Raw genomic sequence first — 27,925 nt, 5'->3', positions numbered from 1 at the left:
AAAATACTGATTGTTTAATTTTAAGTATTTTTAAATATCTCTTTTAACGAAGACAATTTGAGACAGGGAAAAACATTCACAAATCATGGTATAGGAGAAACAACACAGTCTTTAAGCCAAACAAATGAAGGTTCAAAATCTCAGCTCTGCCCTTTCATAATCATGTAACCTCACCCCTGTGAGCCTCATTTTTCTCATTGCTGTAACTGGGATCATATTTAATCCACTGGGTTGCTAGGAGGATTCGATGAGATCTCATAAATGAAAAAAACCAAGCATGAAGCTCTGAGGACTGAATTATTATTTCATAACGTTGTCTACTGGAGAAGGCAATGGCAACCCTCTCCAGTACTCTTGCCCAGAAAATCCCTTGGACGAAGGAGCCTGGTGGGCTGCAGTCCATGCGGTCACGAAGAGTCAGACACGACTGAGCAACTTCACTTTCACGCATTGGAGAAGGAAATGGCAACCCACTCCAGTGTTCTTGCCTGGAGAATCCCAGGGACGGAGGAGCTTGGTGGGCTGCTCTCTATGGGGTCACACAGAGTCGGACATGACTGAAGCGACTTAGCAGCAGCAGCGCTATTTAATATCTTAAGCTAATTATTGTGCCTATGTCATTGATAAAGTTACAAAAACACTGAAAACTTTCCATAACCTACAGAAAACAGGTCCTGTCTCACTTTGAAAAAAGCCACACATTCGTAGTATTTGATAAAGGAGCTTGTCTCATTAGGTGACCAAGTTATGGGATGGGATGAGATGGTCATTCAGAAGCCATGTTGTGCTGTGTTTTAGGTGGGGATGTTTAAAGTCCACCCAGAGATCCCAGAGTCCATGTCTGCAGAGGCCAAGGCGTTCATATTGAAGTGTTTTGAACCAGACCCTGACAAGAGAGACTGTGCTAATGACTTGCTTATGGATGAGTTCTTAAAAGTTTCAAGCAAAAAGAAAAAGACACAACCTAAGCTTTCAGGTATGTGGTTGCATCAAAGGGGGTATAGGTCAGAGTCTCTAAATACTAAACTTTTAAGATGGAAGATTTTTCCAGAGGTGAGCTAAATTGTTTAAAGGTATCACCGAAAACTGGCATCTGGAAGCTATCTTAGCATCAATTTCACAAATACTAGGGCCTTACACATAATAATATTCCATCACATGGATAGTAGGGGATTAGTATATCAGCATCTATTTATTAGCATTGCTGATACAAAGATTAAAGTACAGAAGGGGTAGAAGGTAGTTTTTTCAAACTGAAACTCTAAATTACCATTGATTGACTACAGGACTATTAGAGAACTGTCAAATTTCCAAACCATCCGGATAGTATGTTCTTTTAATTTTAGATTATCCAAAATACCAATTACCTCCTAACCCCCCTCCAAAAAAAAAAGAAAGAGGTTTCCAGTTATAATAAAATAGCACTGTAAAAATATAAATTGGCTTTTTGCAATAATTTCCATAACTCATTTCAGAAAGGAAAAAAGTAAGTAATTCACTTGTTGTTAGCATTTTTGGTGTCTATGTGGGATGAGATGGGCAGAATGAATGTTTGGAAAGGACATCAATCCCATTTCCAGCATTCACTTCCCGTTTTGTTGATTTCTCAGTTTAATAACAAACCAAATGCATGCTTATTTTTCTGTGTTTACTTTTCTTTCCACAGCTCTTTCAGCTGGATCGAATGGTGAGTTTATTTTTATGTTGTCCTTTGGGGGAAGCTTGGTACATCATGAAATAAGCTCTAGATTTCCTATTGAAGAGCCTCATCCTCTGCTCTTTGCTTACATGGGGTAAGGGGCTCCTGGGTACAAAGGATGTGTGGTTGCAAGTCTGGCTGGGTTCATTCTTTCAGAAACCCCTCAACTTTCTCCCTCATAAAACAGGCTTCTTTTGTTCCTTCCTAAATGCAGGATGGTGACTCTGTTTTTGAAATATTCAATTTGAGAGGAGTCCATGCTTTCTGAGGGACTTCCCAGGTGGTGCTAGTGGTAAAGAACCCCCTGCCAATGTAAGAGACTAAAGAGATGTGGGTTCTATCCCTGGGTTGGGAAGATCCCCTGGAGGAGGGCATGGAAACTCACTCCAGTATTCTTGCCTGGAGAATCCCGTAGAGAGAGGAGCCTGGGGGGCTATAGTCCATAAGGTTGCAAAGAGTTGGACACAACTGAAGCGACAGAGCATGCACACATGCTTTCTTATCTGAGAGCTAGCTGGCCACCTAACTCATTTCTTGTGGAAAATTTCAATGCGAGACACCTTTCCCTGTCATCTTTGGTGTCTTATTTTCCTCTGATTTTAGCTGGTCAGGACTAGATGTGTTCTTTATTTATTAGGCTTTGCAGATCATAACTAGGAAGGTTAATCTGCTCTAGGAAGATCAAGTGATGCATTTCAAGGCATAGGAAAGAAATGACCATGATTTGGGATTTTCCTAAATTGGATGAGTTGTTGATCAAAAAGACATGGGGCTCGGTGTTCATTGTGAGCGTCCTGTGCATTCTTCCACTGGCTGGGGGTAGATTTTTGCAGGTTCCTTAGGTGACTCAAAGCCAGTCAGCCCAGAGAAGAAGCCTAGTAATCGGGGCTTCTTGGCCACAGCCTCTCCAGTTTTCCCCCCTCAATTCTTAGAGTCAAGGAGAACTCTGTGAAGAGAAGCCCCTCTTTCCCTCCCTTCTCCACAGTCCCTGCATTTCACTCAGCAGCCTCCCCGCCAGCTGGGTTTTGATGTCATAAAATGGGCCCTGACTTTGGACTCCAGCAGAAGTCGATTCACTTTGCACTTAGGCGGAAGCCAATTCTGATCCCAACTGAGCCACTTTCTAAAAACATGACAGCGCAGCAATTTACTTGTTTCATCAGGTATTCTGTGCTGGGAACAATACCTACTGCACAGATTTGCTTCTGAGAACAAAATAAAAAATATATACCAAAAGAAGCTGGAGCCATGCCCAGAAGCTCAATCCACGATTGCTTCATCCCTTTCACATGGGTAGGTTTTTGTTGCAGGAAGCAGAGTCTCATCATGCGCACATTTCAATTCTGTGAACTCAACTATACACACTTGGCAAGAGACAACTAGCAAGAGGGAATTTAAGCTGACAGTTCTGCCCACAAGCCCTCTCGGTGAGCCAGTGCCTTAGAGCGAGCCTGAGATGGAAGGTGTCCATCTGCTGACTGCTCGGTCACCTTTCCCACACACCCTCCCGACTCTGCACTCAGGGTGACTCAAGAGTATTTGGGACTCAGCTCTGGCATTAGAGTCTTTTACTTAAGGTATTTTAGAATCTTAAGATTTTGTAGAGTCAGCAAAGAGAGAATGGGCATTGGAGTCAGAGCTGGGTTCTTGCCTTAACTGGGTGACCCTGGAAATGACTTAATCTTAGTCACCTCATCTGTCCAGTGAGTTCAGTTAGACAAACTGCTCATGGGGCTTTGTGACAATTCAAATACAGTCACACCTGCGAGATGCTTAGCAACTGCCCTAAGGTGGTTATTATGCCTATTACTGCGGGGTTCTCCTTGCTCTGGCCTGCCCATGCCCAGTGACTTGTTTAGTATTGTAGACCACAGTCCAGAAGTCCCCTATTCTTTCTCTAAAAACTCCCTGTCTTCCTCCCTCAGAACATCTCCCAGGCCTCGTCAGTTCTCTGGATTATTTTTTATTCACAGTGACTCATCCCTTTATGTTCTGCCTCCTTGGCCTGAGACATTGATCTGCTTGATAGAGATGTTTCTGACAAAAATTACTTATTTTCAAACCAGTATTTGATAAAAACTAGGTACAATGGCAAGCCACTCCAGTACTCTTACCTAGAAAATCCCATGGATGGAGGAGCCTGGTAGGCTGCAGTCCGTGGGGTTGCTAAGGGTCGGACAGGACTGAGTGACTTCACTTTCACTTTTCACTTTCACACATTGGAGAAGGAAATGGCAACCCACTCCAGTGTTCTTGCCTGGAGAATCCCAGGGACGGGGGAGCCTGGTGGGCTTCCGTCTATGGGGTCACACAGAGTCGGAAATGACTGAAGTGACTTAGCAGCAGCAGCAGGTACCTCCTGGAGAAGGCAATGGCACCCCACTCCAGTACTCTTGCCTAGAAAATCCCATGGACGGAGGAACCTGGTAGGCTTCAGTCCATGGGGTTGCAAAGAGTCAGACACGACTGAGTGACTTCACTTTCCCTTTTCACTTTCATGCATTGGAGAAGGAAATGGTGACCCACTCCAGTGTTCTTGCCTGGAGAATCCCAGGGATGGGAGAGCCTGGTGGGCTGCCGTCTATGGGGTTGCACAGAGTCGGACATGACTGAAGTGACTTAGCAGCAGCAGCAGCAGGTACCTCTATTGTGTCAGTTCAGACTCCATCAAAATAAAATAAAAGCTATGTTTGTTATAGAATTATAACATCTGAGAACTGGGAAAAGCCTAAGAGGTCATCTGCTCTATTGGTTTCCAAAATATGTGCTTAGCAAAGAACTGCTTTTTAAAAAATTATGAATCCTTAAGCAGAGCTTAAAGTGACAAATAGATTCAAGGGATTAGATCTGATAGAGTGCCTGAAGAACTATGGATGGAGGTTCATGACATTGTACAGGAGACAGTGATCAAGACCATCCCCAAGAAAAAGAAATGCAAGAAGGCAGAATGGTTGTCTGAGGAGGCCTTACAAATAGCTGAGAAAAGAAGAGAAGCTAAAGGCAAAGGAGAAAAGGAAAGATATACCCATTTGAATGCAGAGTTCCAAAGAATAGCAAGGAGAGATAAGAAAACCTTCCTCAAGTGATTACTACAAAGAAATAGAGGAAAACAATAGAATGGGAAAGACTAGAGATGTCTTCAAGAAAATTAGAGATACCAAGGGAACATTTCATGCAAAGATGGATACAATAAAGGACAGAAATGGTATGGCCCTAAAAGAAGCAGAAGATTTTAAGAAGAATTGGCATGAATATACAGAAGAACTATACGAAAAAATCTTCATGACCCAGATAACCATGATGGTGTGATCACTCACCTAGAGCCAGACATGTTGGAATGTGAAATCAAGTGGGCCTTAGGAAGCATCACTATGAACAAAGCTAGTGGAGGTGATGGAATGCCAGTTGAGCTATTTCAAATCCTAAAAGATGATGCTGTGAAAGTGCTGCATTCAATATGCCAGCAAATTAGGAAAACTCAGCAGTGGCCACAGGACTAGAAAAGGTCAGTTTTCATTCCAATCCCAAAGAAAGGCAATGCAAAGAATGTTCAAACTACTGCACAATTGCACTCATCTCACATGCTAGCAAAGTAATGCTCAAAATTATCCGAGCCAGGCTTCAGCAGTACATGGACTGTGAATTCCAGATGTTCAATCTGGATTTAGAAAAGGCAGAGAAACCGGAGATCAGTTTGCCAACATCCACTGGATCATCAAAAAAGGAAGAGAGTTCCAGAAAATCATCTGCTTCATTGACTATGCCAAAGCCTTTGACTATGTGGATCACAACAAACTCTGGAAAATTCTGAAAGAGGTGGGAATACCAGATCACCTGATCTGCCTCCTGAAAAACCTGTATTCAGGCCAAGAAACAGCAGTTAGAACTGGACATGGAACAACAGACTGGTTCCAGACCGGGAAAGGAGTATGTCAAGGCTGTATATTGTCACCCTGCTTATTTAACTTACATGCAGAGTACGTCATGCAAAATGCCGGGCTGGATGAAGCCCATGCTGGAATCAAGATTGCCCGGAGAAATATCAATAACCCCAGATATGCAGATGATACCACCCTTACAGCAGAAAGCAAAGAACTAAAGAGCTTCTTGGTGAAAGTGAAAGAGGAGAGTGAAAAAGTTGGCTTAGAACTCATCATTCCGAAAACTTAGATCATGGCATCTGGTCCCATCACTTCATGGCAAATAGATGGGGAAACAATGGGAACAGTGAACGACTTTATTTTGGGGGGCTCCAAAATCACTTTGGATGATGACTGCAGCCATGAAATTAAAAGATGCTTGCTCCTTGGAAGAAAAGCTATGACCAACCTAGACAGCTTATAAAAAGCAGAGACATTGCTTTGCCAACAAATGTCTGTCTAGTCAAAGCTATGGTTTTTCTAGTAGTCATGTATGGATATGAGAATTGGACTATAATGAAAGCTGAGTGCTGAAGAATTGATGCTTTTGAACAGTGGTGTTGAAGAAGACTCTTGAGAGTCCCTTGGACTGCAAGGAGATCCAACCAGTCAGCCCTTAAGGAAATCAGTCCTGAATATTCATTGGAAGGACTAATACTGAAGCTGAAACTCCAATACTTTGGCCACCTGACTCGAAGAAGTAACTCACTGGAAAAGACTCTGATGTGGGGAAAGATTGAAGATGGGAAGAGAAGGGGACAACAGAGGATGAGATGGTTGGATGCCATCACCAACTCGATGGACTTGAGTTTGAGTAAGCTTCAGGAGTTGGTGATGGACAGGGAAGCCTGTTGTGCTGCAGTCCATGGGGTCACAAAGAGTCGGACACAACTGAGCAACTGAACTGAACTGAATGCCTAATGTTAGCAAATTGGACTGCAAGGAGATCAAACCAGTCAATCCTAAAAGAAATCAGTCCTGAATATTCGTTGGAAGGACTGATGCTGAAGCTGAAGCTTTAATACTTTGGCCACCTGATGTGAAGAACTGACTCACTGGAAAAGACCCTGATGGAAAGATTGAAGGCAGGTGGAGAAGGGGACAACAGAGGATAAGATGGTTGGATGGCATTACTGACTTGCTAGACGTGAGTTTGAGCAAGCTCCGGGAGTTGGTGATGGACAGGGAGGCCTGGTGTGCTAGTCCATGTGGTCTGACTCAGTCGGACACGACTGAGTGACTGAACTGAACTGAAGCAGAGCTGTGATATATGACTGAAGGAGCATGTTTGTTTTAGGTAAAACAGGATTGGAACCTATGTTCTAGGATCACAGAAATCTACCCACTCACCTCATCCAAGGCAGCCCCGAGAACTAGGTGGACCTTAAGCTTCTAAGGAGCACAGTTTATCAGTTATGAATCTGGTCCTTTATTTTATACATGTGAAAAACTAAGCCTCACAATGACCTTCGTAAATTCTAGTGGGTATGTGTGTGCTCAGTCATGTCCAACTCTTTGGACTGTCGCCAGCCGGGCTCCTCTGTCTGTGGGATTCTCCAGGCAAGAATACTGGAGTGGGTTGCCATGCCCTCCTCCAGGGGATCTTCCCCACCCAGGGATCGAACCCACATCTCTTACATCTCCCGCATTGGCAAGCAGATCGTTTACCACTGCACCACCTGGGAAGCTCCTAAACTCTAATAGGTGGACAATAAAAACAAAGGGCTGAGAACCCAGAGCTGCTGGGCCTGGTACTTCCTCCAGTTTCACGCCCCTGAGATAGTTCTTTCAGGGCCTAGGAGGCCCTTTCCTCGCCGACCCCCTGCATGGGTTACTCTGAGGAACTGTGGTCCTAAGACCAGCCCCATATGTTGCATAGTTTGGCGACTCACTGGAACGAGACACTTGACAAGTAACCTTGCTGTCTCGAGTCAGTGTGTGCACGTTTCTCGAAGCCTTACTCATCTCGCTCCCCTTCTTGTGACACGCAGAGTACCTCAGGAGTATCTCCTTGCCAGTGCCAGTCCTGGTGGAGGACACGAGCAGCAGCAGTGAGTACGGCTCAGTTTCCCCTGACACAGAGTTAAAGGTGGACCCCTTCTCTTTTAAAACAAGAGCCAAGTCCTGTGGAGAAAAGGATGTCAAAGGCATACGGACGCTGTTTCTCGGGTAAAGACCTGACTTAGTTTGGGTGAGGGACGTATGTTGGGTGTCATTTAATGATGGAGTTGGTAATATGTGCCGCTTAAATTATTGCAGCATCCCTGATGAAAATTTTGAAGACCACAGTGCTCCACCTTCTCCAGAAGAAAAAGATTCCGGATTCTTTATGCTGAGGAAGGACAGTGAGAGACGGGCCACGCTTCACAGGATTCTGACGGAAGACCAGGACAAAGTTGTGAGAAACTTAATGGAATCCTTGGCTCAGGTAAAAGCCATTATGGAGACTTCATTTCCCCAGAGTTGCCTTTTTCTTTTTTTTTTTTCTGTTCTGCTGACTCTTTGTTGTGGCACATGGGCTTAGTTGCCCCTCACAATATGGAATTTTAGTTACCCAGGGATCGAACTCACGTCCTGTGCACTAGAAGGTGGAGTCCTAGCCACTGCACCACCAGAGAAGTCCACCTGGACCTGTCTCAGATGATGTGAACACATGAAGAAGTTTCCACCTCCTGATGATAAAACAAACCTACCATGGGGGGTAGGCAGAATCCCTAACACAGAAACTGTGTTTTAGAACATAGGCTGTTTTTCCGTCAGGCTTTCCTGGTGGCTCAGATGGTAAAGAATCCACCTGCAATGTTGGAGACCCTGGCTCATTCCCTGGGTTGAGACAATCCCCAGGAGAGGGGAATGGTACCCACTCCAGTATTCTTGCCTGGAGAATTACTTGTACAGAGGAACCTGGCGGGCTCCAGTCCATGGAACTGCAGAGAGTCAGACACAATTGAGCGACTGACACTTTCACTTTTCACTTACTCTTAAGTCAGAAGCAAAATGTTGATGAAGTTCTGGTGGGTCCCTGCAAATCTTTTCACCCTTCATTCATTTATTCATTTAGACCATAAACATCCACTGAGATATGTGAATTGCTACCCACCCTTAGCATGAGGCCGCCTGCCATTGGCTCCTCTGAGCATTTGGGAAGCCTCACTTACTCAACAGAGATCCCTGTGCTTGGAGGGCTCCAGTCAAGTATAGGGAGATAGGCAATAATAAGTAATTTATCTAGGGTGGTAAGAGGCCATCCATGCTACAAAAAAACCAAAGCTGGGCAAACTCTTGTTCCCTGGTGTATTTGTTTGCTGAGCTGCCATAACAAAATACCTTAGACTCAGTAGCTTGAACAACAGGAAATTGTTCTCTCTCACGGTTCTGCAAGCTGAAAGTCTAAACCAGGTGTCGGCAGGTTTGGTTTCTCCTGAGGCCTCTCTTCTAGACTTGCAGGTGGGCACTTTCTTTCTGTGTCCTCACCTGCCCTTTTTCTCTGTGTGCCCCTAGTGTCTCTTCTTCTTCTTCAGTTCAGTTCAGTTCAGTCTCTTAGTCGTGTCCAACTCTTTGCGACCCCATGAATCACAGCACGTCAGGCCTCCCTGTCCATCACCAACTCCCGGAGTTCACTCAAACTCATGTCCATCAAGTCGGTGATGCCATCCAGCCATCTCATTCTCTGTCGTCCCCGTCTCCTCCCGCCCCCAATCCCTCCCAGCGTCAGAGTCTTTTCCAGTGAGTCAGCTCATCACATGAGGTGGTCAAAGTATTGGAGCTTCAGCTTTAGCATCAGTCCTTCCAATGAACACCCAGGATTGATCTCCTTTAGAATGGACTGGTTGGATCTCCTTGCAGTCCAAGGGACTCTCAAGAGTCTTCTCCAACACCACAGTTCAAAAGCATCAATTCTTTGGCGATCAGCTTTCTTCACAGTCCAACTCTCACATCCATACATGACCACTGGAAAAATCCTGTTGGATTACGGCCCCACCCTTATGATCTCAACCTTAGTTATCTCCTAAATACCCTGTCTCCAAATACAGTCACCTTGAGGGGTTAGGACTTCAACACATAAATTGGGGAATGTGGGAAATAACACAGTTTCATCCCTAATATCTGGAAAACGTATTCCCCGGGATTCTGCTTATAGAAATGAGGAAGAATCCCCTCCCAACTCTGTCCTAGTGGAAACAGGGTTTCCACCACCTCTACACTGCAGGTGATGCCTGCTTGCCTGGAGCAGAGGCTCAGGCCTCCTCTGAGTATAACACTCCCCAGACATACTTGGCCCAGACATGACACTTGCATCCCCTTTTAGTTCTATGGGTGTCAGGGACTTGGGCACCTACTTCAGCACCTGTGACCACCACCTGTCTTCCATGATCACCATGATGACATGTAATTTCTCTCCTCCCTTCTGTCCTAGGAGAATAGCTGCAAAAATTGTGAAGTTGGAGGGATCAGATCAAGTTTCCATCTCAGTCCAGTACTTTACCTCGTCTCAGCTTTTATTGGAATGTAAATGAATCCAGGCTGTCTCTTTCTTGGCTCTTGCTATATAGTCTCTCCTTGTCTTTATCTCGAGAAGCCCTTGAAGTTTCTCTGCTAATTCCATCACCTTAGGAATTCTCTAATATTCATGTCTTTAGATTCCATAGGAGGAGCTGAAACAGCATGTGTGTGTCATCAGGGTCTCTGGGTACAGGGAGAACTGACATCTACGTGTTCTGGGAAAACTTCTGACTTGAGTCCTAAAGGGAAGCTGCAGGGAGTGAGCAGGAACTCTGAGGCCCTGAAAGGAGGTGCTCTGGGTGAGGGACGGCCAAGTTCTGAATTGGAAGTGGAATGAGTGCTGAGGATACCACAGAGGAATCAGGAGATGTGGCTGAGATGGGAGTAGTCTGGAACCCGTAGCTGTCACTTGTGCCTTTCCATCTGCTCACTGTAGTCATTCAAGGACTGAGAATCAGATGGTGTAAGATAAAGAAGCAGAACCAAGTTTAGATAGAAGGCGCAACTGTGCAGTAATTGGAGGTCATTCATTCAACAAATATTTACTGAGCATCTAGTAGATGCCAGGCATCCCCCCATCTATGTGCTGGGTATGCTAGGACACTATAGTGAACAAAATGGGGAAACACAGATGCATCCCATTGAAGCTGACATTCTTGTGGAGCAAGAAAAGCAATAAAAATGTAGTAAGCACGTAGTTAAAATATATAGTAATTAAATATATAGTTAAATGTTATTATATACTATGTATATTACATATATGTTACTATATATGTTAAATATATAATGTGTCTGTGTGTGTGCGCTTAGCCGCTCAGTCGTGTCCGACTCTTTGCAACCCCATGGACTGTAGCCCGCCAGGCTCCTCTGTCCATGGGGATTCTCCAGGCAAGAATACTGGAGTGGGTTGCCATGCCCTCCTCCAGGGGAACTTCCCAACCCAGGGATCGAACCCAGGTCTCCCATGTTGCAGGTGGATTCTTTATTATCTCAGACACCAAGGAAACCAAATATATAGTAATAATAGCAAATACTTTCTGTGAGCCAGATATTGTTCTTAGTAGTTCCTGTGTCTCTACTCCCTCAATTCTTCGTGACCACAGTCCTGCAGCAGTAGTTCTGTTAGTCTCCTCATTTTGCACAGAGGAGGCACAGAGGCGCTGAGTAACTCACAGAAGCCACACAGCCCTAAGCGATGGAGTTGGGATTTGGACCCAGGCAGTCTGGCTTCAGGGTCTGTGCTCTTTAGAACCACACTGCTCTCCCTCCTGCTACACCAGAGGGTGACAAGTCCTGGGAGAAACACACGCAGCAGGGGAGGGGATGGGGTTTGGGTTTGGGAGAAGGAATCCCCAGTAGCCGCTGTGGCGTGAAGGCTTCTGATTTAAGTCAGTACACAGAACCCAGTGATTGCTTAGATCTCACAATCATCCCCCGTGGGTGTGCTTTTCTAATACAGAAAAGTGTCTGCTTGTTTGGGGGGTTTCTTTGTCTGCTTTGATTCATGTCATGGTCTTAGCCCTCAAGCAGAGAGCTTAGCAGGAGGCTGTGCTCCCATGAATGTGCTGAAATTCCTAAATTTTGGAGTTGGTTAATCCTATTCAAGTGTTTGTGACTTCCTACTGTTTTAAGAATGCTTGAATGTTCTCTAAAAAAGGGGAAAGGAAAGAAAAGCTTAAAAGCAACTGTCAGAGGGGTTGCCTCAGTGCACCAGTATGAAGTGACCAGTATGATTCTGACCAGAAACTGCTGGTCACAATTGCTTAGTAAATGCAGAATTGTCAAGTGAGAGATAGGGTCCTTCTGATGGTGACTGCTGCAGACGCTGTGAATCCTTTCCTGGGGCATCCTGTGGTGATCTTGCAATAGAGCAGGTCCCCACCCAGGTTTACTGCTGGTTCAGACAGCTAATTGAGGCAGTAGAAGGTAATGATTAGGAGCTTGGGTTCAGCCTCAACTTGACTCTGAGGCCTGATTCTACCACTTAAAGGCTATGTGATTTGAGCAAGTTAGTTAACCTCTCTGAGGCTGAATTTCCTAATCCATAAAATTGAGGAAACAATGGGGTTAGTCACCGTAGCAAAGGGTTGCTACGGGGAGTAACTAAGATCATGAATCATTGAGACAATAATAGGGAGTATTCCATAAATGTTAACTATTATTGTTGATATCATCATTATCAAGCAGTTATCTAGTATCTGATTTTTTTCTATGACTAGATGGAAATGTATTCTCATTGTATTAAATATTTCTAGATACGTCTTTACATTTAAGCCTGCCCCTTTATGTCAGGACTGAAGTGTGGATCCCTCAAAGTGGCCCATGAAAGCACTTTCAATCTGTAACATCCTTCTGAAATCCACTCATCACTTTGAAGGAGTTTAAGGACAAAGAAGGCAGAGCCCCTTTGCCCGAGAATCTAGGATGGTCCTCTTGAGTGTTCAGGAAAGGCACACTGTCAGATGCTACCATCTGATACTGAATCAGCCTCACCTGATAACCTAAGATGCTTGTTCATAAAGGCATGTTAATGAGTACACGTGGGGAGGCAGGCTTGAGAACAGAAACAACCATTATTATAACCATTATGTAGGTGATGAAATTCCCCAGATGAAAAACATTTCCCAGGGTAGATAGTGTTCCTTTGTAGGACAGGGACAGTGACATCAAAAAACCAGCAGAAGCATGTTTTTCTGTTGTGAAAACAAAGCAGATGTCCAAAAAATGTTTGCTGTTTAAACTGCTGGCAAACATGTAACTGATTTTTCACTAAGATAAGCTTCCAATTTCTAAATAGCACACATTTTTCTTCTCAAACATATTTTCATGTTTTTATGACATTGCCTGTGAATTTTTACTTTGAGTGTAATTTAGTTTGTGACAAGAAAAGAAACAAAGTTTATAATTGTTCCCTGTCTGATTTTCAAATATTCCCTTAATGATAGCTTTCAAGCTTTTCAATATAATCTTTTCTCATCAAAGCCTAAGCATGAGAGGGAGCTCCCAAATGAAATAGATTGAGAGAACAAACTTGATGGGGCATTTCTCTTTTATTTTAATAGACTCCTAGAAATTGTCATTTTCAAAGCCCAGTTGAGGAATTTAATTTTAATGATGCACTAACAAAATACACAATACGAGATAGAAGTGAGGATAATACAAATCCCTTTCTTTCTTAAAGTTAAATGAGGATCAATAGCATTCTACTATGTTTCCTTTAAATAATAAGGTTTCTTGCTCAAAGTAGAAGTTCAACTTGAGGAAGGGAATTTGTTTAAATATTTAATTTTTAATATGTAAAGTCATCCATTTGGTCCATTCTTATTACTGATTGCCTTATTGGTGTGTAAGGAATGGTTTCCAGGATAAAGTCTGAAGCAAGCTCCTTTTAATAGCAAAATGTTTTATATGATAATTGCATTCATCTCACATGCTAGTAAAGTCATGCTCAAAATTCTCCAAGCCAGGCTTCAGCAGTATGTAAACCGTGAACTCCCAGATGTTCAAGCAGGTTTTAGAAAAGGCAGAGGAACCAGAGATCAAATTGCCAACATCCGCTGGATCATGGGGAAAGCAAAAGAGTTCCAGAAAAACATCTATTTCTGCTACATTGACTATGCCAAAGCCTTTGACTGTGTGGATCACAATAAACTGTGGAACATTCTGAAAGAGATGGGAATACCAGACCACCTGACCTGCCTCTTGAGAAACCTGTATGCAGGTCAGGAAGCAACAGTTAGAACTGGACATGGAACAACAGACTGGTTCCAAATAGGAAAAGGAGTATGTCAAGGTTGTATATTGTCACCCTGCTTATTTAACTTATACGCAGAGTACATCATGAGGAATGCTGGACTGGAAGAAGCACAAGTTGGAATCAAGATTGCCGGGAGAAATACCAATAACCTCAGATATGCAGATGACACCACCCTTATGGCAGAAAGTGAAGAGGAACTCAAGGGCCTCTTGATGAAAGTGAAAGAGGAGAGTGAAAAGGTTGGCTTGAAGCTCAACATTCAGAAAACGAAGATCATGGCATCTGGTCCCATCACTTCATGGCAAATAGATGGGGAAACAGTGCAAACAGTGTCAGACTTTATTGTTTTGGGCTCCAAAATCACTGCAGATGGTGATTGCAGCCATGTAATTAAAAGATGCTTACTCCTTGAAAGGAAAGTTATGACCAACCTAGATAGCATATTAAAAAGCAGAGACATTACTTTGCCAACAAAGGTCCGTCTAGTCAAGGCTATGGTTTTTCCCGTGGTCATGTATGGATGTGAGAGTTGGACTGTGAAGAAAGCTGATCGCCGAAGAATCGATGCTTTTGAACTGTGGTGCTGGAGAAGACTTGAGAGTCCCTTGGACTGCAAGAAGATCCAACCAGTTCATTCTAAAGGAGATCAATCCTGCGTGTTCATTGGAAGGACTGATGCTGAGGCTGAAACTGCAATACTTTGGCCACCTCATGCGAAGAGCTGACTCACTGGAAAAGACTCTGATGCTAGGAAGGATTGGGGGTGGGAGGAGACGGGGACGACAGAGAATGAGATGGCTGGATGGCATCACCGACTCTATGGACATGAGTTTGGGTGAACTCCGGGAGTTGGTGATGGACAGGGAGGCCTGGCGTGCTGTGATTCATGGGGTCGCGGAGAGTCGGACACGACTGAGCTACTGAACTGAACTGAACTGAACTGATTGTTAGTTAATTTTTGTTGGAATATAGTTGCTTTACAATATTATGTTAGCTTCTAGTGCACAGCAGAATTAATCAGCTGTACATATACATACATGTGCATGCTCAGTGAAGTGAAAGTCGCTCAGTCGTGTCCGACTCTTTGCAATCCCATAGACTAAATAGTCCATGGAATTCTCCAGGCCAGAATAGTGGGTAGCCTTTCCCTTCTCCAGGGTATCTTCCCAACCCAGGAATCTAACCCAGGTCTCCTGCATTGCAGGTAGATACTTTACCAGCTGAGCCACATGCTCAGTCATGTCTGATTGTTTGTGACCCCATGGACTATAGCCCACCAGGCTCCTCTGTCTATGGGATTCTCCAGGCAAGAATACTGGGGTGGGTTGTCATTTCCTACTCAAGGGGATCTTCCCAACCCAGGGATCAAACCAAAGTCTCTTGCCTCTCCTGCCTAGGCAGGTGGACTCTTTACTACTGTGCCACCTGGGAAGCCCACATATACATATATCCCCTTTGTTTTGAGTTTCCCTCCCATTTAGGATACCATGAGTGAAGCAGGTGAGAAAAAGTAAAACAAATATCATATATTAATGAATATATCTAGAAAAATGATACAGATGACCTTATTTGCAAAGCAGAAATAGAGACAAAGAACAAATGTATGGATACTGAGGGGGGTAGGCAGGGTGGTATGAATTGGAAGACTGGGATTGACACATATACACTATTGATACTATGTGTAAAATAGACAACTGATGCTAGCTGCTTTTGATTACAAAGAATTGATGTGTTTTCAAGGGCACTTGAAGGACTAGGAGCATGTAGGCAGACACATGGATTCTCAGGTTAAGTTCAACCACAGTGTCTCGCGGAGTCTCTCAGAGACAGAAACTGGAATTCCAAGGCCTTCAAGTCCCGCAGTCTGTGCTTCTCTGGCTTGGTTGCTGTTGGCACCCGTTTCCATCTACTTCTCTCTCTTCCAGTTGTCATTCTCAACTCTGTTCCTTGTGCTTCCTTATAACTCAGTGTACTCTCACCTTGTTTTATGACTTCTCTCTCTGGGCAGACTTTGAGCCTGAAATCCTATGGCTCTTTGCCTGAATCTCTCTTTAGCTCCCAATTAAAATTTCTGAGAGTGGAATCTCACAGCCTCTGCCTGTCCCTATTTGTCCATCTGACTGCATCACGGCTGTTGGACAGTATATGCGGTGGGTTTCTTTCCTTCCCAAGGTCTTCCCTTTCCTTTCATTTTTTTTTTTACAGGGGGAAAAGCCATAGTTCAAATATGGCTGTTCCTGCTTAGCAGGGGGCTATTGATACTATGTATAAAAAAGTCCAGTTCTTCTCAACATGGGCTGTGAGGGCAACAGGCCCATGGCTGATACATCCAGTACAGAAATATCTGACTGACTGACAGTCTGTTGGTTACTATTCACAGGGTGCTGAAGAACCTAAACTAAAATGGGAACACATCACAACTCTCGTCGCAAGCCTCAGAGAATTTGTGAGGTCCACAGACAGGAAGATCATAGCCACCACCCTGTCCAAGCTGAAGCTGGAGCTGGACTTCGACAGCCATGGTATCAGTCAGGTCCAGGTGGTGCTCTTTGGTTTTCAAGATGCTGTAAGTATGATATTTCACCCATGTTTTCCCAGACACTCCAGCTAAAATTAGTCAGAAAAATAGGATAAAAACATAAGCTCTGTTGCATTTTCTTTATTTAATCATTGTAATGAATTCTTTTCTCTTTAGAACATGAGTAAATATGAGATGGTTGCCTGTCTGTGTGCCTCGAAGCACTAGCTTTGTTTGTTATATAATCTGGTATCTCCCCCAGGTTAGATACACATAAAATGGAACACCGTAGAACATAACAACACTCACAGACATCTCCCATGGCTGCACTTTGTTCTTATGAAATCATGTAGTTGGTCACTATTTATTTTGATGATTTTAGCAACAGAGCCCTCTTCAGCCCTGCACTTTCTATTATATATGAAAAATGCCATCTAGTGGTCACTCAGAAAAATGTAACCATACAGATCAGAATGATCAGAATGATCAAATTATCTGCCCCCCTTGCTCTGTTTTCCAAACAGAACATTTTAAGCATACTTGTTTAATAAATATTCACTACTCCCTAGCCAGAAATATACTTTAGAGCACAGGGCATTACTGGATAAAAATTAATCCACAGGCTCTGGTGAGAGATCACTGATAGTTCCTTGCTCTCATAGCGAGTTGCTATGCAACACAAAGTTGAAGCCAGTTTTCCAGAAGCCTGATTCAAACCATATGTGATATCCTTGAATGAGACTTGCCTGTGGAACTTGTACCAAAAAAAGCCTGAAGTCCCTCCCAGAAGCTCTTACAACTGACTTCGGGAGACAGAAATAAGAGAATTCCCAAGGTGCTGGCCATGTGAATAGGGAAGCACTTTGCATCATTTTAGGTAAATTCCCCAAATGGACTCAGTCCTAATGAGTTTATTGCTCCTACCTAGAAGGTGTCTTGACAGTTGCATGTGGTGCATCACAAGATCCCTGATTTAAAACTAAATTGTAATCCTTCAGTGACCTTGTGCACTGTGGAACTCTGCGTAAGCCGCTCAGGCTTATGCTGTGTCGTGGGCAGGGTGACACTCCTGACTTAATTGACGTCATGGGAAATGAGAGCAACTGGCCAGGCCTGTCACTAATATAATGCTAAACGCACGCTTATTCTGTAACTAGGGAACCCCAGCCAGCTGCAAATAGAATCAAATAACTCAGTGAGTTTGCAGCTTGCTCACACATTTGGCTTCCAGTCTAGAGGTTGGAAAGCAAATAGGCAAGTAGAATTCAGATTGAGAGTGGGTTAGCTGTAATCCTGGGCCACAGACCAAGTCACACACACAGACACACACACACACACACACAGACACACACACCCCACCCCCACCCCCACCCCTGCTCTTGCTCTGACTGGAGATGTCCAGGATGTAATTCTGGGCCACAGACCAAGTCAGACACACAGACACACACACACACACACACATACACCCCTGCTCTTGCTCTTACTGGAGATGTCCACACACACACACACACACACACCCCCCTGCTCTTGCTCTGACTGGAGATGTCCACACACACACACACTGGAGATGTACACACACACACACACCCCTGCTCTTGCTCTGACTGGAGATGTCCAGGATGGACTTGCACTGTTCAGGATGGGAATGAACCCAAAGAATGGTCTGGATGTAATATACTGTTTAATGAGGGGCTGTGAGGAGCTGGTCATGGTGATAGAGGACCCCTCCTCCATTTTCTGTTTGGGATCCTTGAGAGAAAGAGTATTTATTAGTTACTAAATGTTGCACCCATGTTAGTCAAATAATCAGGCGAGTCCTTTAAGAAAGTGCCAGGGCAGAATCATTCTGAAGGGGTTTCCTAGAACAAGTGGGAACCTAGCAATGGTCCACTTCCTTGGGAACAGCCACTCTGAGGAATTTCTCAGACAGACTGCCATCGACACTGGTGGATTTTGGTGAAGATGGATCAAGGGCAGGAATGAGTCAAGGAACTCTAGCTTCTGGTGTGAGACTGCAGTTAGGTCACCTTCTCCCCAGCTTCCTCTAAGATCTCTAGTCAGAGTCCTGTTGGGGAAAATAGCATGTTTTCTTAAAGCCCCATGTCAACCAGAAATTAGTGGAGTTAAACAGAATTTTGAGTAAACCTCTCTTAGCCTTATGATAAAAGTCATTTATAAAAAGATAATGGCTTACACATACAATGGAATATTATCAACCTGAAAAAGGTACAAAGTTCTGACACATTACACTAAGTGAAATGCTGCTGCTAAGTCACTTCAGTCGTGTCCGACTCTGTGTGACCCCATAGACGGCAGCCCACCAGGCTCCGCCGTCCCTGGGATTCTCCAGGCAAGAACACTGGAGTGGGTTGCCATTGCCTTCTCCAGAAATGAGCCAGACACAAAAAGACTGTACCATTTTGTTTGTGTGAGACACTTAGAGTAGTCATATTCATAAACAGGAAGTAGAATGGTGGCTGTCAGGGACTAGGAGGAGAGGCCAGGGGGGAATCATTGTTTAGTGGGTGTAGTGTTTCAGTTTTGCAGGATGAAAAGAGTCCTGGAGATGAGGATTGGTGATGGTAGTGTTAACTAAAAAATGAGCCTCAACCTGAAAGTAGAGAGTTACTTTATTTGGTGGGAATGTTAAGGACTCCGAGCCCAGGAGACAGCATCTCGGTAGCTCTGTGAAATCTGCTCAGAGGAGGCAGGAGAGGGAGTCAGGCTATATACAAGTTTGCAACAAAGTGGGCAGGCAACCTGAACATCAAAGATTATTGTTAAATAGTAAGGAAAACCAGATATCAAGCTAAGGAATTTAGTGCTTTATATGTATGGAAAGAGGCAAGCCTCTGGGCTCTCTGAATTCATTCCTTTCATAGGCACCTCAGCTATCAGGGGCTAAATCAGTTTCTAGATGCTTTATATTCTTAATTCCTTTTTTACCTTAAGGGGTGGCATGTGTGGTGGATGGCTGCTTCTGGCATCACATCTCTTCACCCCTCCAGCAATTGCCATGGTTGGGGGGGGCTGGCATCTGCTGGATCACAGTTTTGGGAGCCCTCAGTCACATTAGGAGGCCTGAAATCGCTGACGGCTGTGACATTTCTTGCCCACTGATACAGCAGAAAATGTTTCATTTCACACTAGCACAACAGTGTCAATGTACTTGATGACACTTAAAAACGCCACGTTAGCTGTACACTTAAAAATAGTTAAGATGGTAAATTTGATGGAATGCATATTTTACCATAATTTTTAAAAAGAAAGGTAATGCATATATCTGTGTCAGTGTCTGTGTAAATTAGTGAAACATTACTCATCACTTTAAAAAGATAGTCTTACAACAAAGATTTTTAATGTAAACAGATTGTTTGGAATAGTTCGGCAGTTTATTCCTCTTTTAAAAAGATATAAGCCATTGTGGGGAGGAAAACAAGGCACGCGCCATGGCAGGTCTGTAGGTAGCACGAGTGTTCTCACGTTCCCCCTTTAAGCGGTGACTGGCACTTTCAAGTCATCACATTATGCTGAAGTGTTGGTTGTGTTCAACAGCAGCCATAACATTTAAGAATAAAAGGGAAATACATAGTTTCAACGCATGTGTGTGTGCTGAGTCACTTAATTCATGTCCAACCCTTTGCGACCTCATGGACTGTAGCCGGCCAGGCTCCTCTGTCCATGGGATTCTCCAGGCAAGAATACTGGAGTAGGACTCTTTTTTTTTTTCCCTTCCTTTATAACCTCCACCATCCAATCTCCTGGCATCATAAAAGGCAGAAGTTGCAGATACTGAGTCCCAAAGAGGCAACATTCCCATTTAACTAGATTGCCTTTCATTGAAGTGGTATATCTCACTTGCTTACTTGGGAAGCACCAAACTTCATTTTGAAGTGGCAATTTTTCATTTGTTTTCTGGTGACATAAGTAAATTATTCACAATTCAGAATGAAGAAACCTTGTAGTTACTGTTGTTGGTAGAATATCATCCGACTGCATGCATCAGCTAGGTTGTTTGCAATTAAATATTAAAGTAAATCATATATCACTTTTTTCTCCAGGTCAATAAAGTTCTTCGGAATCATAACATCAAGCCACATTGGATGTTTGCCTTAGACAGTATTATCCGAAAGGCAGTACAGACGGCTATTACCATTCTGGTTCCAGGTCAGAAATACTTAACTATTTTGCAAATATTTAGAGTTTGGTATTTTTAATTACTGTTCGTCTATCATTTATGATGTCTCCTCACTGCTTTTAAGACAACTTAGCATTTTTTTTCATCTTTCAAAGCCACCAAATAGTATTTATCTAGTGTGTGTAGTCTGAGCAAAATGTTTACTATGAGTGAGAAAGACTTGTTTCCTTGTCTTTAAAGAGCATCATTGGATATAAAGACAAAGAGAAAATGATACAGGAGATCCAAATACATATGAATTTCAATATTTAGATCTCTGTACCCACAAAACACACTCCCATGTCATCCTTTACCAGTGGTTCCCATAGCTGCCAGTGCATTGAGTGATGTAAGGAGCTCTTTAAAATTACAGCTTTGAGAGCTCCATCCCAGACTGAGTGAGAATCTGCTGGGGATAAAGCTCAGGAATCTGATTTTCCAAGTTGTTTTTATACACAGCCAGGTTTGGAAATCACGGATCTAAATAGATACCAGCTATGTTTGCACTGAGATATTATACCAAAGGGTATCTCAATGAATGCAACCAGGTTATGGGGGTAAGGGTGCGTGCTAAGTCGCTTCAGTCATGTCTGACTCTGTAACCCCATGGGCTATAGCCTGCCAGGGTCCTCTGTCCATGGGATTCTCCAGGCAACAATACTGGAGTGGGTTACCATGCCTTCCTCCAGGGGATCTTCTTGACCCAGGGATTGAACCCACATCTCTTATCTCTCCTGCATTGGCAGGCGAGTTCTTTACCACTAGCGCCACCTGGGAAGCCTTTTATGGAGAAAGGGAGAGAGACACTCATATTCTAAGACAAGCTTCCAAAGTGTTTTGATAGTGTACCCGTAATAGAAATTTTAAGCAGAGCTATTCCATGTTGCATGTGTGTGTATGTATAGATAGAGAAATAGATTGATTTAGGTATATGAATTAGAAACATGTTCTAAAATAAAACAAATATGTTCTGTTGTACTAATTTGTACATGTATTATAAAGTAATATAAAACAGAAATCTAAAAAGATAAGGTAAATATAAATATGAAACATTTCAAATTTTATGTTATTTATAAATGGTATCACAAATTTTCAAGTTATCATAAACCCTTCTGAGTTGTGGAGTTCCTTCTCTTCTTTCAGAGTGCCTTGTCTGGTTTCAGAGTGAGGGATTAACATTTCTTTCTTATAAAAGGAGGAAATAGAAGAAGTTCTAACATCCCTGAATAGGTTGTTCCTCTATGAGGAGCATACCTCACCCCCCCACCATCCCCCACCCCCATCCCTCCTGCCAAGTTTGCCTTCTTCAGGTCTCAGTTTATAAGATGCCCCCTCAGAGAGTCCTGACTGACCCCAAAGTCTACAGTAGACCTCCTGTCTCTCTCTTTCCTTGGAAATGCTTTTCCCATTGGTGACATTTGCCCAGTCAGAAACTACTTTTATTTTCTTGTCTAATGGCTGTTTCCCTTACCAGCGGGTAGCTATGTCTTTTATTCTGTGTCAAACACATTGTTCAGCATGTTGCCTGGAAATTAACAGACTTCCAATAAATATTGGTTGAAGCCATCAGTAGATGAGTTTTACCTAGTTATAACAGATTAGGGTGAAAACTTTTGCATAACTTAGAAAAAACCCTAGCAAGGCTTTGAAACAAATGGCTAGCAGTTGGATGGGAACCTGAAGAATGTAAAGCTGGTGGAAACCTAGTGTGATGCTCTAAGGAAGTCAGCACGTACTTATGTTTAGATGGTTAATCACTGAGATGAGCTTGACTGTGGGAAGTGTACCAAAGAGGGGTTATAAAGCCAAAGGTGTAAGGGGTGAAAGGCATTAAGTGTGTATCAGTGAGCAGTATAGGTATAGGCCATGAATTACACCGTGTGCTGTGCATGCAAAATCACTTCAGTTGTGTCTAACTCTTTGTGACTCTATGGACTAACCTGTCAGGCTACTCTGTCCATGGGGTTCTCCAGGCAGGAATACTGGAGTGGATTGCCATGCTCTTCTCCAGGGGATCTTCCTGACTCAGGGATCGAGCCTGCATCTCCTGCCACCCCTGCATTACAGGCAGATTCTTTACCGCTTAGCCACTGGGGAAGCCCCAGGTTACACCCAGTAGTAACCTAAATTGAGAATGTCTAAATGAGGAGAAGAGAAAGGGATCATACTTTGTAATAATTTAAATAGCATATGAATAATCTGTTAATCTAATTTGTAATAACTTCTTTTATTATTTTTAATTAATTTATTTTAATTGGAGACTAATTGCTTTACATTATTGTATTGGTTTTGCCATACATTCACATGAATCTGCCCCGGGTGTACTTATGTTCCCCATCTTGAACCCCCCTCCCACCTCCCTACCCATCCCATCCTTCTGGTTCATCCCAGTACACCAGCCCTGAGCATCCTGTATCATGCATCGAACTTGGACTGGCGATTCGTTTCACATATGATAATACACACGTTTCAATGCCATTCTCCCAAATCATCCCACCCTCGCCCTCTCCCACAGAGTCCAAAAGACTGTTCTATACATCTGTGTCTCTTTTGCTGTCTCGTATATAACTTCTTTTAAAATGGATTACCGAAATGGATTGTATCCTGGAATAGAAAACAGAACATCGGGAAAACTAGCATAAGCTGAAAATACTCCAGTTTCCTTAATACAACTGATAGTGTACCAGTGTTAATTTCTTAGTTTTGACAGAGGTACCGTAGTTACATAAGATATAACTGGGTGGAAGGTATATGGAATTCCCTGTATTATCTTTATCGGTTCGGTTCAGTCGCTCAGTCGTGTCCGACTCTTTGCGACCCCGTGGACCGTAGCCTACAAGGCTTCTCTGTCCACGGGATTCTCCAGGCAAGAATACTGGAGTGGGTTACCGTTTCCTTCTCCAGGGGATCTTCCCGACCCAGGGATTGAACCTGGGTCTCCCGCATTGGAGGCAGACGCTTTAACCTCTGAGCCACCAGGGAAGCCCTGTATTATCTTTATAGTATTTCTGTAAATCTAAAATTCTTCCAAAATATATAGTTTATAAAGCACACTGATTATCATGCTGTAGATGAAACACTTTAAGCTTAGAGGGAGAGACAGGGACAAGGGACAATGCAGGGGGGCGTGTTTCCTCACATGAGTGTCCCCGTGATAGGCATTATTCTAATCCAGCTTGTGTGCAGAGGAAGGCACACTCTATGAAAACAGTTTGCTAAGCAAAGTTTTCTATCCTTCCACTGTGAAACTGGTTTCTTTGAGGCCACTAGGGGTCTCTGATGACAACTGAAATGACTCTTTGAAAGCATTTTAAAAAGTGAGCAAAAAAAGAAAAAAGGGAGTTCCCTTGAGGTCCAGTGGTTAGAATTCCACAGTTCTACTGCAGGTGGCATGGGTCCAATACCTGGTCAGGGAACTAAGATCCTACAAGCTGCGTAGCGTGCCAAGAATAATAATAATAAGTGGAAATATCAGAGAATTACTATAAGAAAGTATTTTTTAATATTCCTCTCAGGATGCAGGAAGACAATATACACTGTACATCAATATGTATATGTTGAAATATATGAAAAAGGGCAACCGATTTCAGGCATTTGACAGTTCCATTGATTTCCAAATGTCCCTAAAGATTTTGTTATACAATTAAGATTCAAAGAAAGTATACTAAAAATGCCTGTCTTTTTAGTCTCCTGATAAAAATTCCTTTTAGATGATAAAATACTGCAATTAACCTACCAAATTTTAAGACTTGCTAAAGAAACCAACAGGTTTAAAAGTATACCATCATTAGTACACACATTTCCTACATGTGTTTGCTGAGAGGACCCAGATGTTGGCTTTTAAACATTCTCTAATAAAAGGAATCAGAGCTCCTTGCAGAAATGGTTGATTTCCATTTTCCCAGGCCTGCCTGGGGCAAAGGAAATCCAAAATGAACCTGTAACTTACTGTGATGGCAAAAAATAAGGAAGTGCAGCAAAGGGATGGAAGCTGATACAAAGGACCCTGGAGACAGCTTGAAGGATTTTCCAAAAGTCTAAGCCAGAGCAAATTAGACAAAAAATCAATAAAATAATATTGGATTATATGTATAGAGTAAACTAAATAGCCACGAGTCCATACTGATATAAGTAATTGAATAAATACGTATATGGAGGAGAAAGGCCAGTTATTTGTTTTAGTAGAATTCCAGTTAATACATGTAGAAGGGATGAGGGAAATAGAAAATCACCATTAGGCAAACACCACAGTAATAATTATTACAGCAAGAACCATCAATAGCTGCTGAGGTAAGCAGGAAAAACAATGCTGAGAAAAGAGGTATTTGAATGGTCTCAGGGACTCTCCCAACAAGATATCTACTAACTACAAAGAGAAAATGGTGACATTCCCTTTACCAAAAGCTCAAGGTAAGCATCACTCACATAAGACACAGCAGCATTGGGTACCTCCTGATATGATGCTCTGAGAAGTACACAGCATCACTTTTGTGATATAGGAGCCAAAAAGACAGTTCAGTTCAGTTGCTCAGTCATGTCTGACTCTTTGCAACTCCATGAATCGCAGCATGTCAGGCCTCCCTGTCCATCACCAACTCCCGGAGTCTACCCAAACCCATGTCCATTGAGTCAGTGATGCCACCCAGCCATCTCATCCTCTGTCGTCCCCTTCTCCTCCTGCTTTCCCAGCATTAGGGTCTTTTCCAATGAGTCAACTCTTCGCATGAGGTGGCCAAAGTATTGGAGTTTCAGCTTCAACATCAATCCTTCCAATGAACACCCAGGACTGATCTCCTTTAGGATGGACTGGTTGGATCTTCTTGCAGTCCAAGGGACTCTCAAGAGTCTTCTCCAACACCACAGTTCAAAAGCATCGATTCTTTGGCGCTCAGCTTTCTTCACACTCCAACTCTCACATCCATACATGACCACGGGAAAAACCATAGCCTTGACTAGACGGACCTTGGTTGGCAAAGTAATGTCTCTGCTTTTTAATATGCTATCTAGGTTGGTCATAACTTTCCTTCCAAGGAGTAAGAGTCTTTTAATTTCACGGCTGTAATCACCATTTGCAGTGATTTTGGAGCCCAAAAAATAGTCTGACACTGTTTCCCCATTTGCCATGAAGTGATGGGACCAGATACCACAATCTTAGTTTTCTGAATGTTGAGCTTTAAGCCAACTTTTTCACTGTCCTCTTTCACTTTCATCAAGAGGCTCTTTAGTTCTTCTTCACTTTCTGCCATAGGGTGGTGTCGTCTGCATATCTGAGATCATTGATATTTCTCCTGGCAATCTTGATTCCAGCTTGTGCTTCTTCCAGCCCAGTGTTTCTCACGATGAGCCTCAACCTAATCTTGACAAGACATAAATGAACCAAAAATGAGGGACACAGTACAAAATAGCTGACCAGGACTCCTCAAAAGTTCGGAGGTCTTGGGGGATAAGAGAAATACTAGGGCAATGTCACAGATGGGCAGAGACTGAGAGACAGCTGACAGTGCAGTGTGGGATCCTAGATCAGAAAAAGGACCTCCTTGGGGAAAAGTGAAATTCAAGTAAGGGCTATAGATTAGGTTGATAGTATTGTATCCATGTGAATTTCCTGGCTTTGGTAATAGTGCCAAAGCTGTGTAAGCTGTTACAAATATTTAGGGCAAGCTGATAATGGGTATACAAGGAACTCTCTGTACTGTTTTTTGCAACTTTTCTGTTATTCTAAAATTTTTTCAAAATGAAAAGGAAAAAATAAGAAAATGTTCATCTTCTTTCTTCCAAAAAAGAACACAGAGAACAGAGAGTACTGGCTAAACCCCATATGAGTTTCTCTTTTTTTTTTCTCAGACTCTTTTCCCACTTCTTGTCTTCAAGGATCAGTCTGTGGATTATTGGTAACACTGAGTGTCTTTCATTACTCTTCAAGTACAGGCTGGCTGTGGGTGACCAGATGGCAAAATTCTGAGCATGAGACCATGTTGGCCCAGCTAAGGTAGAGAGAATGCACAGTGCAGGCACACTTCTGATGGGAACTCTAATTGTTTAAACTGCTAGAGTCCTTGGTGTTACTCCCAGTTGTTAAGCTGCATCAGTCCCATGCCCCATGTCCACATTAATATAAAATGACCAGCACCCCAAACTACATGCAGTCTTTAATGCAGGGATGGTACACCGCTCTGACAAGTATTGTGATCCTACCATGTGTTAAAGAAGCTTGGTCTGGTTACTTTCCTCGGATGAGGCTGCCAGTTGGGGTGGAGTGGGAGTGAGGGCAGGTGGGGATAGTATTGCTGTTTGATCCTGTCTTGTGTTTTGGAAACATGCACTGCCTTTAGTTTCCTACACATGGGCTTAAATGCTGTCCATTCATTCCAGGGCCCCCTGAGTCCCTGCCTTTCTTGTGACACTTGGCTCTGTCCTGACAATTCCCTCTGCCTTCCATTCTCCTCAGAGGGCTCATTTGTGCTTCCTTCTCTTAAGCTTCCCAGGTTACTCAGACAGTAAGGAATCTACCTGCAATGCAGGAGACCCAGGTTCGATCTCTGGGCTGGGCAGATCCCTTGGAGAAGGGAATGGCTACCTACTCTAGTATTCGTGCCTGGAGAACTCCATGGACAGAGGAGCCTGGCAGGCTACAGTCCTTCGGGTTGCAAAGAGTTGGACATGACTGAGCAACTAACACTCCACTTCTCTCAAGTACCTCTTCCCCTTTCTCCACCCCGAGGCTTTCCCCTCCTCCAGAACCTGCCTAGGCCCTTCCATCTCCTTGAATCCATCAGTGAGCAAACCCCACACTAGGTTTAGTCATTGCAAATATACTTTACTTACCTTTTAGCACTGTTCTTACATGTACCTGTGAATTATATATGTAGCTAGACGTATAACTGAGAGCATCTAAGATATTCAAGCTGAATTCATTTGTACTTGTAATTCCACATTATCTTTGCATATGCTTTTTATGACTCTTGTGTATATTTGCCCTAGTTCTCCTTCAGGTTGTTTCTTTTGGAGGATCAAGACCAGATGCTGTCTCTTATTTGCATGTTTTACAATATCTAATTTAATGATGTGTCCTCAGGGAGCCATCATGAAAGATCAAAATAACAAAGTATTGCATTCATTTATAGTTCTCTACTTTCTTCGAATTATTGAGAAAAACTTTTAGTCATTGGCACATAAGTAAAATGATGACATATGATCATTTAAAGTGTACAGAGTTAGAGGAATGTAAGGGAACATTTAAATGTAATAATGTAACAATAAGTATTAGAAATTTTCCCTCTCCTAAAGTGAGATTATATAGGACAATAAACCTTTAAAATTGTTTTTAAAATTTCAGTTTAGAGACCATAAG

The 27,925-nt window shown here is 43.0% G+C and overlaps 1 protein-coding gene across 2 annotated transcripts in view; it reads left to right on the top strand.

Moving 5' to 3' along the window:
• Positions 1-27,925, top strand: part of MAP3K5 (mitogen-activated protein kinase kinase kinase 5) — a 229,799-nt gene that overhangs the window by 183,303 nt on the left and 18,571 nt on the right. For both annotated transcript variants that reach the window (XM_088840777.1, XM_055432817.2), the window contains 6 exons: positions 799-976; positions 1,667-1,687; positions 7,611-7,788; positions 7,879-8,047; positions 16,260-16,445; positions 20,459-20,564. In XM_088840777.1, the coding sequence (XP_088696903.1) occupies positions 799-976; positions 1,667-1,687; positions 7,611-7,788; positions 7,879-8,047; positions 16,260-16,445; positions 20,459-20,564 (838 nt within the window). The remainder of the gene's footprint in view (positions 1-798; positions 977-1,666; positions 1,688-7,610; positions 7,789-7,878; positions 8,048-16,259; positions 16,446-20,458; positions 20,565-27,925) is intronic.

Source organism: Moschus berezovskii, chromosome 10 (genome assembly GCF_049115385.1).
Source record: "Moschus berezovskii isolate FMDL1 chromosome 10, NW_MosBer_1.0, whole genome shotgun sequence".
Taxonomy (NCBI): domain Eukaryota; kingdom Metazoa; phylum Chordata; class Mammalia; order Artiodactyla; family Moschidae; genus Moschus; species Moschus berezovskii.
The sequence above is the reverse complement of the archived record's forward strand: the minus strand, read 5'-3'. Positions and strand labels throughout refer to the sequence as shown.